General features: G+C 43.3%; 1 protein-coding gene across 1 annotated transcript in view; it reads left to right on the top strand.

The window, feature by feature from the left end:
• Positions 1–16,293, top strand: part of LYST (lysosomal trafficking regulator) — a 393,838-nt gene that overhangs the window by 258,328 nt on the left and 119,217 nt on the right. Inside the window, exons 24-26 of the mRNA XM_075267816.1 lie at positions 2,548–2,717; positions 10,110–10,340; positions 10,737–10,903. Of these exons, the coding sequence (XP_075123917.1) occupies positions 2,548–2,717; positions 10,110–10,340; positions 10,737–10,903 (568 nt within the window). The remainder of the gene's footprint in view (positions 1–2,547; positions 2,718–10,109; positions 10,341–10,736; positions 10,904–16,293) is intronic.

Here is a 16,293-nt window from a genome sequence, read left to right as displayed (position 1 = left end):
AGTGCAATTAATGTGGTGTGAAAGTAAATATTCAAGAAGATTTGTGTGTAAAAATTAAATTAATAATTTTATTCTGAAGGAAGAGTCAATAACTTTTTCCGCCTTACATAATTCAGATTTAGCTATGTGAAGGCTTATTCTTTGTGCAAATAATTTTACTTTCATTTGGCACCATTTTAAGGTGTATATATAAAGTTTTTATTAGCTTTCATTAACATTTATGGGGCTTACATGTTAAAAAAAAAAACCAAAAAAAAAACCTTCAACTGTATGATTTTTTGATCACTTTTTCTTACTATATTTGGGGGAGGCCAAAACAAATTACTTTATGCATTGCAGTGTGTTTACATATGTATATATTACACACGATTACCTAATATGTTTGTTTACTTTATTTTGTTTGCGTTATGCATTTTTCAAATTAAGGTTTTGGGTTTTTTTTGTTTTTTTTAAAGGGCTCTATCATTGGGAAACGTCATTTTTAGCTAAGCACATCCTTGCATAGCCTAGAGAAAGGCTATTTCACACATACTTTTAGTATGTAAATTGCCTCAGTAGATTTTGAATAAGTACATTTTTATTCATATGCTAATTATCCTTCTCTGTGCACCGAAAGTCTCACCATGCCCTCCTCTCTGCTATTCTCTGTGTATGTACAGCAGAGGCTGCTGTGCTGATGACTAATCTCTGCACTGTCTGCTCTATATGTATGTACAGCAAACAGACACTTCCGGGTCCACAGAGAAACTTAATTAGCATATGAATAAAAGAGAGAAGACAGGGAAGATTTATTCCCTTCCCTGCCTTCTCGATCACTGTGTATACAGCGCTCCAAGACCATCTGAAAAAATAAAGTTTTTAAAAAAATTAAATAAAATAATTTTAAAAAATAAGTAAAATATGCCAATAAAATGCTGTTATTAAAGGTTATAGCCCCACCCCCAACAACACCATACAAAATAAAAATTACCATAACAGAGAGGAAAAACTATTTTATAAAGTTTTTCAGTAGCACTTTGTGTTATTTAATAAAAAAAAGAAAAGTGAAAACCAGACACAATTTCCCTCCTATTTTGTTTATAGTTTCCCAGATATAAAAAAAAAAATTAAAACACATTCGAAAATAAAAACAACATAAAAATAAAGACCTATGTGTCCCCGAAAAAAGACATAAAAATTAGCTGAATGAGACATAAGAGAAAAATGTTACAGCCCTCTAAACTACACATACAAAACAAACCTAAAATGTACACAAATTGGCCCAGTACTGAAGTGGTTAAAATAACTTTTACACTTTTTTTTCCCTTATCCCTCAAGGGAACTGGAACCTGGGTCCTCTTGATCGCCAGTGCTATGTACTGTAATAATTCTGTAATGCAGTAAATAACACATGGTATCCCTATGTACAATAGAGAAAGTCAGCCAGGTCGCCGTTGATTGGCTGCCTGGCTGCCATGTCACCCCTTGGACACAGAAATCAAGGGGTGTATTTTAGGAGCTGAAGTGAGTGCTGTCCCTGAACCACCCACAATATGTTCATTACACGGTAACAGTATGTTACTGAGCAGCAAGGAGTTAAGAAAGTAATATAAGATAAGATTAAATAAAGATAAAAAAAAACTTTGTTTTTAGCATGACACAGATTTTGATGCAGTTTAACACTTTTCTCCTAGCTCACTGAGCACGGCCAAAAAATCCTTTTTTTTTCCTGGTGCCAATTTTGACCATTTTACTGTATAGAACAATACTGTCCCTGCAGTTGTGCTAAAAAGTTTACATATTTTTTTTTACAAAGCGGACAGAAAAACCCTGCATGTCGGACACCGACGGTAGTGTGAACGCTCCCTAACTGATGGCCATCAGTTAATGTCCGTTATATGTCCGTTGCCCATAGACCTTCATGTTAAATAAAAAACGGACACTTTATGTCCGTTTTTTCAAACGGACAAAAAAATCCTGCATGTGTGATTTCTCTGTCCGCTTGAAAAAACGGACATGGTTGTTAACGGACCCTTAAGGACACAAACGGACACAAACTGACAACAGATGAAATCCCATTGAAATGAATGGAAATTGTAACGGACACAGCTAGTGTCCGTTGCTAAAATCTTGAACGGACAGTAGCAACGGACACTGCAGTCGGACACCAACGGTAGTGTGAACGCCCCCAAACACAAGTCAAAGTCAAAGTTTACCACTAACATGATACATAATATTTTACGGAAAAAAAACCTCTCAAGATCACGTGGGTAAGTTAAAGTCTCAAAGGTATTGCCACATTAAATAATAGGTCCCTTTTAAAAAAAAGCCAAAACAAAAAAAAGACATTTAAAAAGCAGAATCTGTGTGGTTTTTTACATTTTAACTATAGATTTCTTAAAATGTATGTACTGTATTTTGGGCCTACCTAATGCTGTTAATTTTGCATATGCATGAGAAAACAATTTTCTGTTTTTATGGGAAATCTATTGTCTCATATTTCCCACTTCATAGTATATTTTTTTAATTATTACTTTTTCATTAAATATTCAATTTATTAATTTTTAGCTATTGAATGCATATTTTCTACGGGCATCTAAAGAAGAAAAGGAGGCATTTTTAAAGAAAAGTGGTTTCTGTCTTCTTGCAAACCAGTTATACCTCCATCATGCAAGTCGAGAGGTTTTAGAGTGCTTGTTGGAAATGTTCTTTGGACGGCATTTTGGATTGAATGAGGAGTAAGTATTGTACCTGTTATAACTATTGTAAGTAGTAGTGGTATGGAGTAGTTTACAAATAAATACAATTATAGGCCTCTTTCCCCTTCACAGCCTTTCAACCAACATTGTGAACACTCCTTCCTTCCTCCAGTATCTGCTAAATTTACCCTATCCCTAATTTCACCCCAACCTGAATAGTCTATTTTGTAATAGTTCTCTCATTGCCAACCTCGAGTGATCTAGCCATTTTCCCCATTGTTTGTCAAATTTTTTCAATGCCCCCCTTTGCATGTAGACAGTTTGTTCTATACCTATGGTAAGATTTATAGCCTGGATCTCTACTCTCATTTCGTGAGTGACTGAGTCCAACCAGTGCTTAGCTATCATTTTCTGGATTTACAGTTGAAGATCCTTTTTAGTTTCAAAAGTATTTAGCCAAGTAAAAAGCGTCAAAGCATAATTAGGCTCTACAAACTTCCATCTTAGAACCGAGTTTGGAACATTAGGGAAATCATATCACTATATATAACATCACTATGGCTGAACATAATACTTTATTCTACTTTTACCTTGGGAACTTATTATTTGCCTGTGTTGTAGATGCATATACAGTTGAAAGTCGCACTGAGGACAGCAGCTTCAGCATCATAAGAGCGGAAGAATAAATTATTGTGCATAATTATACAGAGGCAAATAATACATCACAGGCGTGTAGGGCAACAATCATGATAACAAAACAAACATCCACACCCAAATAGTATAAAACTTATAAATTTATTAATATCCTGAATAAAAGTATGGATACATAGATACAAACAATAAATATTAGAGATGAGCAAGTACTATTCGAAACGGCAGTTTCGAATAGCAAGCTCCCATAAGAATGAATGGTAGCGGCCGTTTCGAATAGTACTCGCTCATCTCTAATAAATATATATATATATATATATATAAGTCATGGGGGCTACATAAGTCTAAGTACCAGGGATACCAAGATGGTGTTTATAGTGCAGCAAGTAAAGCTTAGTATGCTGGTGAGACAAAATAAATACAAATACCAAACACTCATGGACACATAATAAATATACTAACATAAAAAAGTAGTAGAAATGAAAAGAAGAATCCTATGAGTAAGAATGTACGTAATGCCAAATCCCAGCTAATACTACATAATGACCGCCAGCAATAGTTTATCACAACATCAAACAATGCCCAAATGCAGCCTCAGCGCCGCACCTCCCATGAGGCGACCTAAAGCGACCACTTCAGGTGTCACTATGCCAGGGCCCCAGGGAGGGCGGCATTTTTGCTTCCCTAAGCCAGTCCAGGACAAACTTTCCTGGACTGGCTTACCACCGAGCGGGGGTTTGGGGAGGCCACTGGAGCAGCGCTGCTCCAGCAGCCTCCCCTCACGCTCAGGCAGAGAGCAGGTCCTCTCCGTGCCTGCTCTCTGCCTGCGAACGGCGCTAAGCCCCGCCCCTCTGCTCGGCCACACCCCCTCCTCCGGGGGGGGGGGGGCGGCTTTCTGTAGTTCGCCTCGGGCGGCGAAAGAGGTAGGTTCACCCCTTCGCAGCCTACACAGTTCTGTAACATTTCTGCATATGCACAGCATACCCTGCTATGCTGCATCTCTGGATACCCACACGGCCCTGCTATGGGTGTAGTGTAAAAAAAAAATGGCAGGGTTGTTATGGAAACCTGGAGTATAGCTGTGTGTGACAGTTGGTGTGCCGTGCTTGTGATTGTTCCAGCATCTCAGCAGCTCACTGGGACACCATACTGTGAGCATGTTGTTGGTGTTGATGATCCAACTGCTGCAGTGTTCTGGCAGCTCTCAAGCTGAACTGCTGCTGAACCTCAAGCTGTGATTTTGATTGTTTTGCCATCTCAGCATCTTGCTGGGACGCCATATTATGAACATGTTGTTGGTGTTGATGTTCCGCCTGCTCCTGGCGTTTCAGCCGCTCTGAAGCTGGCCTGCCACGTAACTTGTACCTGGCGCCGTGCCTGTGATTGTTTCGGCATCTCAGCAGCTCGCTGGAACGCCATATAATGAGCGTGCTGTTGGCACTGAAGATCCACTTGCTCTGGCGATTCGACAGCTCTCAAGCCTGCCTGCCCATGAACTTGTTCCTGGCACCGTGCCTTTGTTCCCAAATCTCAGCCGCTTGCTGGGACACCATATAATGTGTGTTGTTGGTGTTGATGATCCACCTGCTGTGGTGTTTCGTCAATTTGGATGAAAGGGGTTTTCCCAGGTCAGTGTCTGAACACGCTGCCTCGAGTGTCTGCTTCTCACTTCCTGTATTTGTCTCCCCCCCCTCCTCCCTCTGGCTGAAAAGGACACAGAAGTCTTCTGCAGATCAGAGAATGTGCAGTGTTAGCTTTGTGTTTGTTTAGAAAGATAACAGTAGGTTATCAGCAAAGTGCAAATAGCTGAAATCTCCTACAGTGTAACATAGTATATGAACATAAATTCATAACAGTCATGAATCTATGTCAATTACTGGGATACAAAATAGCCTATGTGTTATTCTAGGTTAAAAACTATCTATGTGAAAAATGTTATCCAAATCCATTCAGCCGTTTTTGCGCGATTAAGTAACAAACATCCAAACACACAAACATCCAAACTTTCACATTTATAATATTAGTAGGATAGGATACAACACTTGCTCGCTATTGTTCTGTTACCAACCATTTTCTGAGGATTGTATGCGTTCATGTATACAAGACCCATTCACCATTCTCCATACCTCCCAACTTTCAAAGGACAGAATGTGTGGTGCACTGTGCCTGTCACTGTGAATTTAGCTCCACACACTTCCATTTGGACTCTTCCCATTCTCATCTATTTATTTTTGTGCCCCCACACTGTATAATGCCTCTACAGTCCCCATAACATGATATAACCCACATTATAATGTCCCCCTCCATCTGCCCCCACAGTATAATGTCCCCTTCCAGCTGCCCTGACATTTAATTTCCCCCTTTATTTACTCTCCGTGTAATGTCCCTTTCCAGTTGCCCCCACAGTCTAATGTCCCTTTCCGCTTAGAATCTGGGATGGTCCCGCAAAATCCAGGAAAGTTAGAAGGTTCTCTATTATAGCTTTTGACTCAAAACAAGGACAACATCTACATGGAGTTAGTGTGTTTTCCCCTTATTTGTGTGGGTTTCTTCTGGCTACTCTGGTTTCCTCCTATTCTCAAAAGGCATATGGGGGTACCCCCCACTTGCAGAATATTTTGGCACTATGTAAGCAAGAGAAAAATTAAAATTAAAACATCTTATTATATGCTGTTCCTTTTGGGATATATTTACTGGTTTGACTAAACCTTGCAACATTGCTTTAGGCTTGTTGAAAGAGTCATGCATGATGTTTAAGGGGGCTGTCCCTAGAGGGCAGCAAGCAGAGGCATTGTTTTCCTAATTACATTCTGGGAAACAGATTTGAATATTTCCTATAATCCCCCAGTGGAGCGAAAATGGCTTTGTAAGTCTCTACACGCCTGCAAAGGTGCTCTCTCCTCAAGGACTGATATTATCCCCAGAACCTATATTTAGATAGTGATTGTGAACTGGACATACTGAAAGTCTGCTTCTCACTTCCTGTATTTCACTTCCTTCCTCCCTCCTGCTGAACAGGACACAGAACACTTCTGCAGGTCAGATAATCTGCAGATTCTTGTATAGAACAAACAAAGTTTGATCTGTGTGTTTACTCAGAGACATAACAGACTTGGATTTATCAGATAACTGCAATTATCTGAATGGATTGCCCTGCCCGGCAAGAACAGTGAGAGAGTGACATAACTTGTCTTATAGGTTCATGTTTATAGCAACACAGTGTAAACAATGGGAGGAATAAATTCACATAACAGGCAAACAAAGCAGAATTTCTAAAGCAATATATTTAGGAAAAGCCTTCAATTTACATAAACTATCAGCAGTGGCGTAACTAGGAATGCCGGGGCCCCGTGGCAAACTTTTGACATGCCCCCTCCCCCCCCGACCGACGCCGAAGACCTCGACCGACCCCTCCTCCGCATTCCTGCGCGCTCTATTATGTCCCTTAGTGGCCCTTGCACACAGTATTGTGTCCCTTAGTGGCCCCTGCACACAGTATTGTGTCTCTTAGTGGCCCCTGCACACAGTATTGTGTCCCTTAGTGGCCCTTGCACACAGTATTATGTCCCTTAGTGGCCCCTGCACACAGTAGTATGTCCCTTAGTAACTTCAGCCAGTAACCGCAGCAGTAGCGGCTGTCACTGGGCCCCCTAATGTCCCGGGCCCTGTGGCAGCTGCCTCTATGGTAGTTACGGCCCTTACTAGCAGTTTAGATAGAACAAAACACCAGAAAAAAAAGAGGTAAGTATGACACTCAACATCAACCACATACAAATATGTATAATTTAGCTAAACACAGAGATATACAGACAGCTAGGCAGCATGGTCGTCACTGCAGTGACTAGTGATGTCATGGCTCTCGGCTAGCCAAAAAGAGGGAGCTTTGTAAACTTTCTGACCCACCCAGTTGGAGCCACAGCTTCTTCTGTTTCTCTCTGCTCTAATCTCCAGACAATGTCCTAGGTCAGTGATTAGCAACCTTTGGCACTCTAGCTGCTGTGAAACTACAACTCCCAAAATGCGCCATTCACTTCCATGGGAGTTCCAAGAACAGCAGAGCATGCTGGGAGATATAGTTCTACAACAGCTGGAGTGCCGAAGGGTGCCTACCCCTATCCTAGGCAGTCCACAGCATAAGATGTAAATCTCTAGAGGCACTTTTTAGGTACAGCAATTTGGGCTCCATTTTTCATTTCCCCAGGGCCACACTTTATGTAAAACCAGCACTGCATGTGGGGGAGTGGAGATACTGCCTTTATCCATTGCTCGCAAGTGTCCTGATTTCCGCGGGACAGTCCCGCTATCAGACTGGTGTCCCGCGGTCCCGGATGGCTTACTGCATGTCCCGCTATGCCCCTGATGCATGTCTTCATGTATAAACTTTATTAGATCACCATCCGGCTGTTATCTCCGGGTAAAAACTAATACTACGATCCTGTAAGGACCTGCTGATGACATCAGATGTCACATGACAGGGGGCGTGTCTATTCTTGTAACACGATCCTTCACATGAAGCAGAGTTATATCAGTGGAGAAAAATGTAAAGTGCCTGGTGTACTGTGTGAGAGGGCAGAGTGTACTGTGAGGGGGTGCAGAGATCTGGGGTACAGAGTTTGCTGTGTAAGGGGGCAGAGATGTGGGGTACAGGGTGTAATGTGTGAGGGGAGAGATGTGGAGTGCAGGGTGTACTGTGTGAGAGGGGCAGAGATGAGGGGTGCAGGGTGTACTGTGTGAGGTAAGGAGCTACAGTAGTAGCACCGATAGCTCTTCACCTGGGGCACAGAATGTGAAAGCCGACAGTGCGCTGAATTCATGTGCCCCAACTGATGAAAGGTCCTCTTTAACTAGGGGGAGATTAAGAGGGACATTAAACTGGAGACAGCTGGAGAAGGACATTAAAAAATAACGTTCAGTGGATGAATACATTAAGCTGGGGGCAATTGGAAAAGGACATTAAACTGTGGACAACATGTCCGCCTCTACTTGCCCCAGTTTAATGTCACCCTCCAGCTACCCCTACAGTTTAATGTCCCATTCCAGCTACCCCAGTTTAATCTCCTTTTCTAGTTGTCCCCAGTTTAATGTTCCACTCCAGCTGCCATTAATGTGTCCCTCTCCAACTACACCATTTTTTAATGTCCCCCTCCAGCTTCCCCACTTTAATGTCCCCCCCCCCCTTCGTATTCCCCCCCCTGGGGCATGAGGAGAGGGACTTCTTACTGTGGGGAAATTGGAGAGAAACATTATAATATGGGGGCATATAATGTTAGGGTGACTGTGGGAGCATTATATCGTGTGGGGGCATGTGGAAAATTGGATGAGAATGGGAGGAGTCAGCACAGAAGTGTGCGGAGCACATTTTGTCCTTCTTTCTGTTCCTTGAAAGTTGGGAGGTATGCCTTTACCCTGCTTCACTGTCACCAAAAAACAATAAAACCACAGGGAAGGAAGCAATTCCTCGCTTCATAGTTCAATATCATGAAGAAAGTGAATGCTCTAAATCGAGATGTAAAAGCATGTCACATGTTTGACAGAGGAAGAATTAGCTTGAAAGGAGGGTCACATGACTAGAAGTAATGACTGTTTTATGGCAAGGAGATGAAAAGGAAGCAAGCAAGGGAGTTCTTTATCGACATATTCTTGCATGACCTGAAAGCCTTCCTTATCATTAGTAACTTTACAGTCTGTATGTCTAAAACATGGGGCATTGGACATATGATATCTGAGAACACATAAAGATTCTATATTTCGTTATATTTGGAAATCATTAGCAATTAGAGGGGGCACTTTTAATACTAGTATAGTAACAGCCCCTGCTACCTCTTGTGTCTCCCAATCTACCTCATAGATTGTAAGCTCTTGCAAGCAGGACCCTTAGTTCCATCGTGTGAATTGACTATTTCTCTGTAATGTAAGTTTCTGTCTGTACTTGCACCCTACATTTTGTAAAGTGCTGCAGAATATGTTGGTGCTATATAAATAAAATGCATTATTATTATTATTAATAATAATAATAATAACAACAACAACAACATTATTAAGGGTCAGTTCACATGTGCAGCGCCTGCCCGGGTTTTGACCAGAGAGAGACGCGGCGAGCCGCGTCTCTCTCTGGTCAAAACCTGCCTGCCGCGACCATCGCGGTCACGGCTTTCACCTCCTATGTTGGCTCAACTGAATGAGCCGACATGGGAGGGTGCTGCCGCTAGGCGGAAGCCGCAGTCTAGCGTGCCGCGGCTTCCGCCTGAAGAAAGGACATGTCGCTTCTTTTCTCCGCTAGCAGCAGCCCGCCGCTAGCGGAAAAAAGAAGCCCAGCGGTCTGCATAGACCACCATTGTAAAGGGGCGGATTTTGAAGCGAAATCCGCTGTCAAAATCCGCTCCTTTGTTCACGTGTGAACGAGCCCTTATGTTTACAGGGAATACCCCTTTAATAGCATAAAACCCAAACATGTCTAGTGGCCTCGTGAACCAACAAAACAGACCTGAGTCAGCATTTCTGAGAAATTTAAAGACATATACCATAAACGTATTTTTGCTGATAGTTCTGATGTTTGTTTGCATAATTTATGTAACTTACCTTATCAGTGTCTGATCACCAATGATTATAATAATTACCGCCATGTAGTGTTTCTATATTTCTTGTTTATTTACATTTTATGAAATTAGTATTTTTTTTTTATTTATGTTTATGGTGTTTTTTTGTTTGTTTTCTCTGTTAAATGGTAATTTCCTTTTAAGATCTTTATTTAAAAGGCTCATTTATTTTCATTCCAAACAGGTTTGATGTTGATGAAATCAAAACTGCTAATATCTTCAAGAAGTGGTGCATCATCCCAGTTCTTGGGTTGATTGAAAATTCTTTACATGATGCCAGCCTGTTGCACAATTTATTTTGCCTTTTGCTTCAGATTATTAACTCCTGCTCAAAAGTTGCAGATATGCTACTTGATAGTGGCTTTCTGTATTCATTGTGTAACACATTAGCAACCCTATGTGGAATTGAAACAAGGTAAGTTTTTTTTCTTTATTCAGTGAGGCCTGGTTCACATCTGCGTTTGCTATTCCGTTCGGGGAGTCCTATAGTGGCTTGCAGTACTTTTCTCTCCGCATGATTTGTGCAGACACCTTACGTAAAACACATTGACCCCATTATATAGTCTATGGGCCTGTGTGGTTTCTTAGCTACCTGCTTTTTAATGCAGCAGGCAAGGGGGTCACGCAAATGAACTGACGCTCCATTCACAACTAGAGCTTAGGGTGACTTTCATTTCTACTGATCACTAGGGGACTGACCCAGCAATCAGACACTTATCCCTTGTCCTTTGGATAGGAAATAAGTGTCAATAACAGGACAACCTCTTTAATTAATGCATCACTGTTAACTTTTTGTCATTTTGTCTTCCAGTGTTTCCCCAGATGACTACGTTTTGCTTGCTTGTGATTTGCAGCAACTTTTAATAGCTGTTACCATACACTCCTGCAGTTCATCTGGATCCCAGTATTTTCGAATTTTTGAGGATTTGATAGTAATACTTGGATATTTGAATGAAAGCAAAAATGAAAAGTTGCGAAGTAAGAATTTCCTTTCAAATGCATTTAAGGCCTCCTTTTTATTTCATAATTGTTTATAGGGATTTTAAAACACTTATCTTAAAACATCATTCATTTAAAGTATTTTCAGTGGTGCTTTTACAAACTTTTTTTTGTGGTGTGTTTTATTTTTTTTTATCAGTTTTGTGCATGGGTTTTATTCTGGCGTTTGTTTTCTAAGCTTATCAGCTATGTTACTATGGAAAGAACGCAGTATACATGATTCATGTATAGAAAAACTGTGGATTCTTTTAAAAGTTTTCAATGTTCAGGGGTCCTAATTGAGTGAACTTTGAGAATTTAGTGGGTGCAGTCTAATTGTTAATGTGTCACACTTCAGAACATAGTGCTGTCTAGCTCTTTAGGGCTTTACATGAGCAACTTTTTTTATACCCACATATAGAGTATGAACTGTAAGGGTATATTCACATGGCGGAAACCTTTTCCGCTATGTGAACTCTCTGCGTGGCTAGCCAGTGCACTGCATCAGCATCCCATCGTGGCATTTCCGGCCCATTTCTGGCTAAATGGGCCTAATCTGGAGTAGGCCTTGCGCCGCAGATGCTGTGGCTGTCTCAGTCGCGGAATCTGCGGGAAGATAGGGCATGTCGCTTCTTTTTCCCACTACGTGAAAAAAATTGCTAGTGGGAAAAAGAACCGAGCGACTCCCATTGAACTGAATATGAGCCTGAATATGAGCCTTTTTTGCAGGCAGATTTTGAGGCGGATTCCATGTCAAAATCCGCCTGCAAAAAACTTTGTGAACTAACTCATCTTCCAACAATGTTGATAGCTTTCTCTAAGCAAAACAAAATATTAGAGGTATACTGGCTTTTTATTTAGGCTGTGGAGAGAACAAAGCATCTTTAAAAATGTACTCCAGATTTATTATGCACATATTTCCCCAATGCAATTCAATAAGTAATGCTATACTTGTTGTTTTTTGGGGAATTGATCATTTCCTTCTCTTTAGTTAGGTCATTTGATTTCATGGCAAGTCCTTGTGAATAAAATGCATTTCTATACTCCAGGCTCCAAACTTTTCTAATTGAAGCTAGAAGGATTGTACAAAACAGGATCTCCTTAATGGACACACATTTTTCATAGCTATGGGAGCTACTAAATATGATTTGAGAGTTATGATGAAGAACAGAGGAGGCTCTCTGCCTGTTTACTTATGACCTCTTACATTATGTTGAACGATTTTTACATTATATTGAACGATTTTTACACTGTCCTTCAGCAGGCAAAGAGGGTATTGTCAATGCTGTGCTAAGGCATCATGAAAATAACAGCAGTGCAAATAGAAAGTGTAAATTTGTGTGTAAACTTAGGGCCCATGCACACGATGTAATGCGGCATTGATTCTGACACGTAAACTTGTGTCAGAATCAAGCGCTGCAAAACAGAATCCCATTGAGTTCAATGGGTTCCGTGTTACGCGCGCACACATTGAAATCAATGGGAGGAGGCTTTTTAAGATAAGATAATCCTTTAATAGTCCCACAATGGGGAAATTTCAGATTTTTTAATTTTTTTTTATTGCAATGTGTTACGCGGGTTAAGTCATGGGATTCTATTTTGAAGCGCTGATTCTCACACGAGTTTTCGTGTCAGAATCAACGTCGCGTTACATCGTGTGCATGGGCCCTAAGTTAACTACTAGAGATGAGCGAACAGTAAAATATTCGATATTCGTTTCGAATAGCCGCTCAATATTCAACTATTCGATCGAATATTGAACCCCATTAGAGTCTATGGGGGAAAATGCTTAGTTTCAGGGGATCCCACCATTTGACTCAGGAGGGTCGTCAAGTCCACTATCACACCTCAGCAAATGATGCCAACACCTCTGCAATGCAACTGAGACAGCAGGGTAAGCATGCCTGGGGGCATCTAACAAGCCCAAGTCACTGTTTTACCCCCACAGCCTATCAACTACACACTTTTCACACTCAAAAAAACCTCTATCAAAGTGGGAAAATACCTGGAAACCTTCTTTCTTCCCCAAATGGATGGACAGAAACCCGAATTTAAGCTAAACAAACATTAACAAGCACCCCTTTTAATCACGTTGCCCATGACAACCACAAATGGAATTGGAGATCCAACAGTACCCAACCTGAACTGTCACCGTGGATGTGTGTGTGATGTGGTAAGACCTTCCAAAATTCACTTTTATAGCCCTTAATGTGAGCCCTTCCAAATTAAGTTAGAGGCCCTTAAGCTGAGCTACCAGCAGATATTGAGGCCCTTTAGGTGACTTCAGCCTTCTCCCTGCAGAGTTTTAGGCCCTTTTGGTGAGTTGAGCCGTGCACCCAGCAGAGTTTTAGCCACTTTAAAATTCTTAGCCCCTAAAACAGTTGTTCCAGAACCATCACTCTCGTTGTGTTGTGTGGAGCCTTTAAACAGCAGATATTTAGTTTTTGTCCCTTGGAGTGAGTAGAGCCTTTAAAAATCTGTGTTTTTGGCCCTTGGCGTGAGTAGAGCCTTTAAAAAGCAGTGCTTTTGGCCCTTGGAGTGAGTAGAGCCTTTAAAAAGCAGTACTTTTGGCCCTTGGCGTGAGTAGAGCCTTTAAAATACAGTGCTTTTGACCCTTGGAGTGAGTAGAGCCTTTAAAATGCAGTGTTTTGGCCCTTGGCGTGAGTAGAGCCTTTAAAAAGTGGTGGTTTTGGCCCTTGATGTGAATCGAGCCTTTAAAAAGCAGTGTTTTGGGCCCTTGGTGTGAGTAGAGCCTATAAATTACAGTGTTTTTTGCCCTTGGTGTGAGCAGAGCCTTTAAAAAGCAGTGTTTTTGGCCCTTGGCGTGAGTAGAGACTCTAACCAGCAGAGTTGGGGGGAGTCAGGGTGGATTCAGACTCTAACCAGCAGAGTTGGGGGGAATCAGGGTGGATTGACTAACCAGCAGAGTTTGGGGGAATCGGGGTGGATTCAGACGCTAAACAGCAGAGTTGGGGAGAATCAGGGTGGATTGATCCTAATAGGATCAGAATTCTGCAACGCTGATGGAGGAGGAGGAGGAGGAATTGTAGAGGGTAAGCACACACATGCAACTTCATGTCTGGGTGCTTGACACCGGTGGACATGAAAATGATGGGTCTATCCAGTGGCTGTTCATTTTTTTGAGCTTCAGCACTGTCAGCTGACAGCCGGCTGCGCTTATCCGCAATTATGCCACCGGCAGCGCTGAAGACCCTTTCCGAAAGCACGCTGGCGCCAGGGGAGGAAAGGACCTCCAATGCGTACAGCACAAGTTCCAGCCACAAATCCAACTTGGAAACCCAGTAAGTATAGGCCGCAGAGGGATCAGAGAGGACAGGGCTGGTGTCGGCCAGGTACTCCCCCAACATGCACCTATACTTATCCCTCCTGGTGACACTAGGCCCCTCAGTGGCGGTACTTTGGCGAGTGGGCGCCATTAACGTGTCCCAGACCTTGGAAAGTGTGCCGCTGCCGGGTGTGGACGGATGACAGGTTGTGGCCTGTTGGAGGAACTCTCCTGTGTGTCGCCAATGAGAGTTGATGGAAACCTCTCCATCATATTCTGTACCAGTTGCTTGTGGCAGTCACTCATGCGACTGGCCCTCCCCTCTACCGGAATAAAATTACAAACATAATTTTTATACCGGAGGTCGAGGATTGCAAAAATCGTTCCTCTCCAGGATTTTGGCAATGCGTTTGTCAGTTGCAAAGCACTCCAACATGTATTCAGCCATGTGTTACTTGGCGTCACTTGGCTGCCCCCACCGGAATGGTCACTCTCCATTTCCTCCTCCATTTCGCCCCAACCGCGCTGCAGCAATGGGACGCAATGAACTTCCCCGCTAGCCTCCTGTGTGACAATGAGATCTGCTACTTCGCCATCCTCCTCTTCCTCCCTCAATATACGCTGTGAAGCGGACAGGAGTGTGCCCTGACTATCCTGTTGGGATGTTTTTGCTCCTATGCCCAACTCCTCAGCGTCCAATGCGTTATCCCTGATGGTGATGAGGGATTTTCGCATCACACACAGGAGCGGGATTGTGACACTCACGATTGCGTCATCGCAGCTGACCCTCATGGTTGACTCCTCAAAGACACGCAAGATCTCGCATAAGTCTGCCATCCATGGCCACTCATGGTGCAGAAACTGATGAACCCTTGGGTTTTTGAGATGGTACTCCATCAAGGGTCTCTGCTGCTCACACACTCTACTCAACATGTGGTATGTCGAGTTACAGCGTGTGGGGATATAGCAAATCAGCCGGTGTTCTGGCAGATGGAGTCGTTGCTGGGGGCTTTGGAGGCTAGCAGCGGCTATTGTGGACTTGCGTAAGTGAGCGCACAAGCGCCGCACTTTCATCAGTTGCTCGGCTACATTGGGATATGTTTTCAAAAACCGTTGTACCGCTAAATTGAACATGTGGGCCAGGCATGGAATGTGTTTGGAGGTTGGCATGCTCCAGAGCTGTTACCAGGTTGCGGCCGTTATCACACAAGACAATACCTGGGCCCAGGTGCAGTGGCGAAAACCATGTTGCCATCTCATCAAGGAGGGCATCCCTCACCTCTGGGGCAGTGTGCTGTCTGTCCCCCAAGTTTATGAGCTTCAGCACGGCCTGCTGACGTCTCCCCATGCCAGTCCTGCAGCGTTTCCAGCTGGTAGCTGGGGTCAATGTAACAGTGGAGGAGGAGGGTGGTGGTTCAGAGCCCCTGCCAGGAATGTTGGGCGGGGAAATGAGGTAGACCGCCCCAGGTTGTGACCCCGTCCCAGCCTCGCCTACATTCACTCAGTGTGCAGTCAGTGAAATGTAGCGTCCCTGTCCGCATGCACGTGTCCACGCATCGGTGGTTAAGTGGACCTTTGTGCAAATCGCGGAACTTAGGGCCCGCCAGATGTTGAGTGACACGTGCTGGTGCAAGGCAGGGACGGCACACTGGGAGAAGTAGTGACGGCTAGGCACGGCATAGCGAGGTGCCGCACTTGCCATCAGGTCACGGAAGACCTGAGTTTCAACAAGCCGAAACGGCAATATCTCCTGGGCCATCGGTTTGGAGATGTGCGCGTTTAAGGCTTGTGCATGGGGGTGGGTAGCGCTGTATTTTTGCCTGCGCTCAAAAGTCTGGGAGATGGTGGGTTGTTTTGAGGAGGCGCATGATGGTACAGGAGAAGGAGCTAAGGCAGGAGAGGGAGCTGAGGCAGGAAAAGGAGCTGAGGCAGGAGAAGGGGAGGATGAGGGAGAAGTCTCTGAAGTGGTGGAGGCAGATGTGGAGGTTTCCTGGCTTCTGGTCTGGACTGCAGCGCCAGCACTGGCAACAGTGGGAGAGGCAGTGGCGGCATCGCCGGACGACGATTGTCCTGCATTTGCTCTCTGCCACTGAGCCCAGTGCTT

Source organism: Leptodactylus fuscus, chromosome 3 (assembly GCF_031893055.1).
Source record: "Leptodactylus fuscus isolate aLepFus1 chromosome 3, aLepFus1.hap2, whole genome shotgun sequence".
Classification (NCBI taxonomy): Eukaryota; Metazoa; Chordata; class Amphibia; order Anura; family Leptodactylidae; genus Leptodactylus; species Leptodactylus fuscus.
Note: the sequence above shows the minus strand (reverse complement) of the source record. Positions and strands in the feature narration are given on the sequence as shown.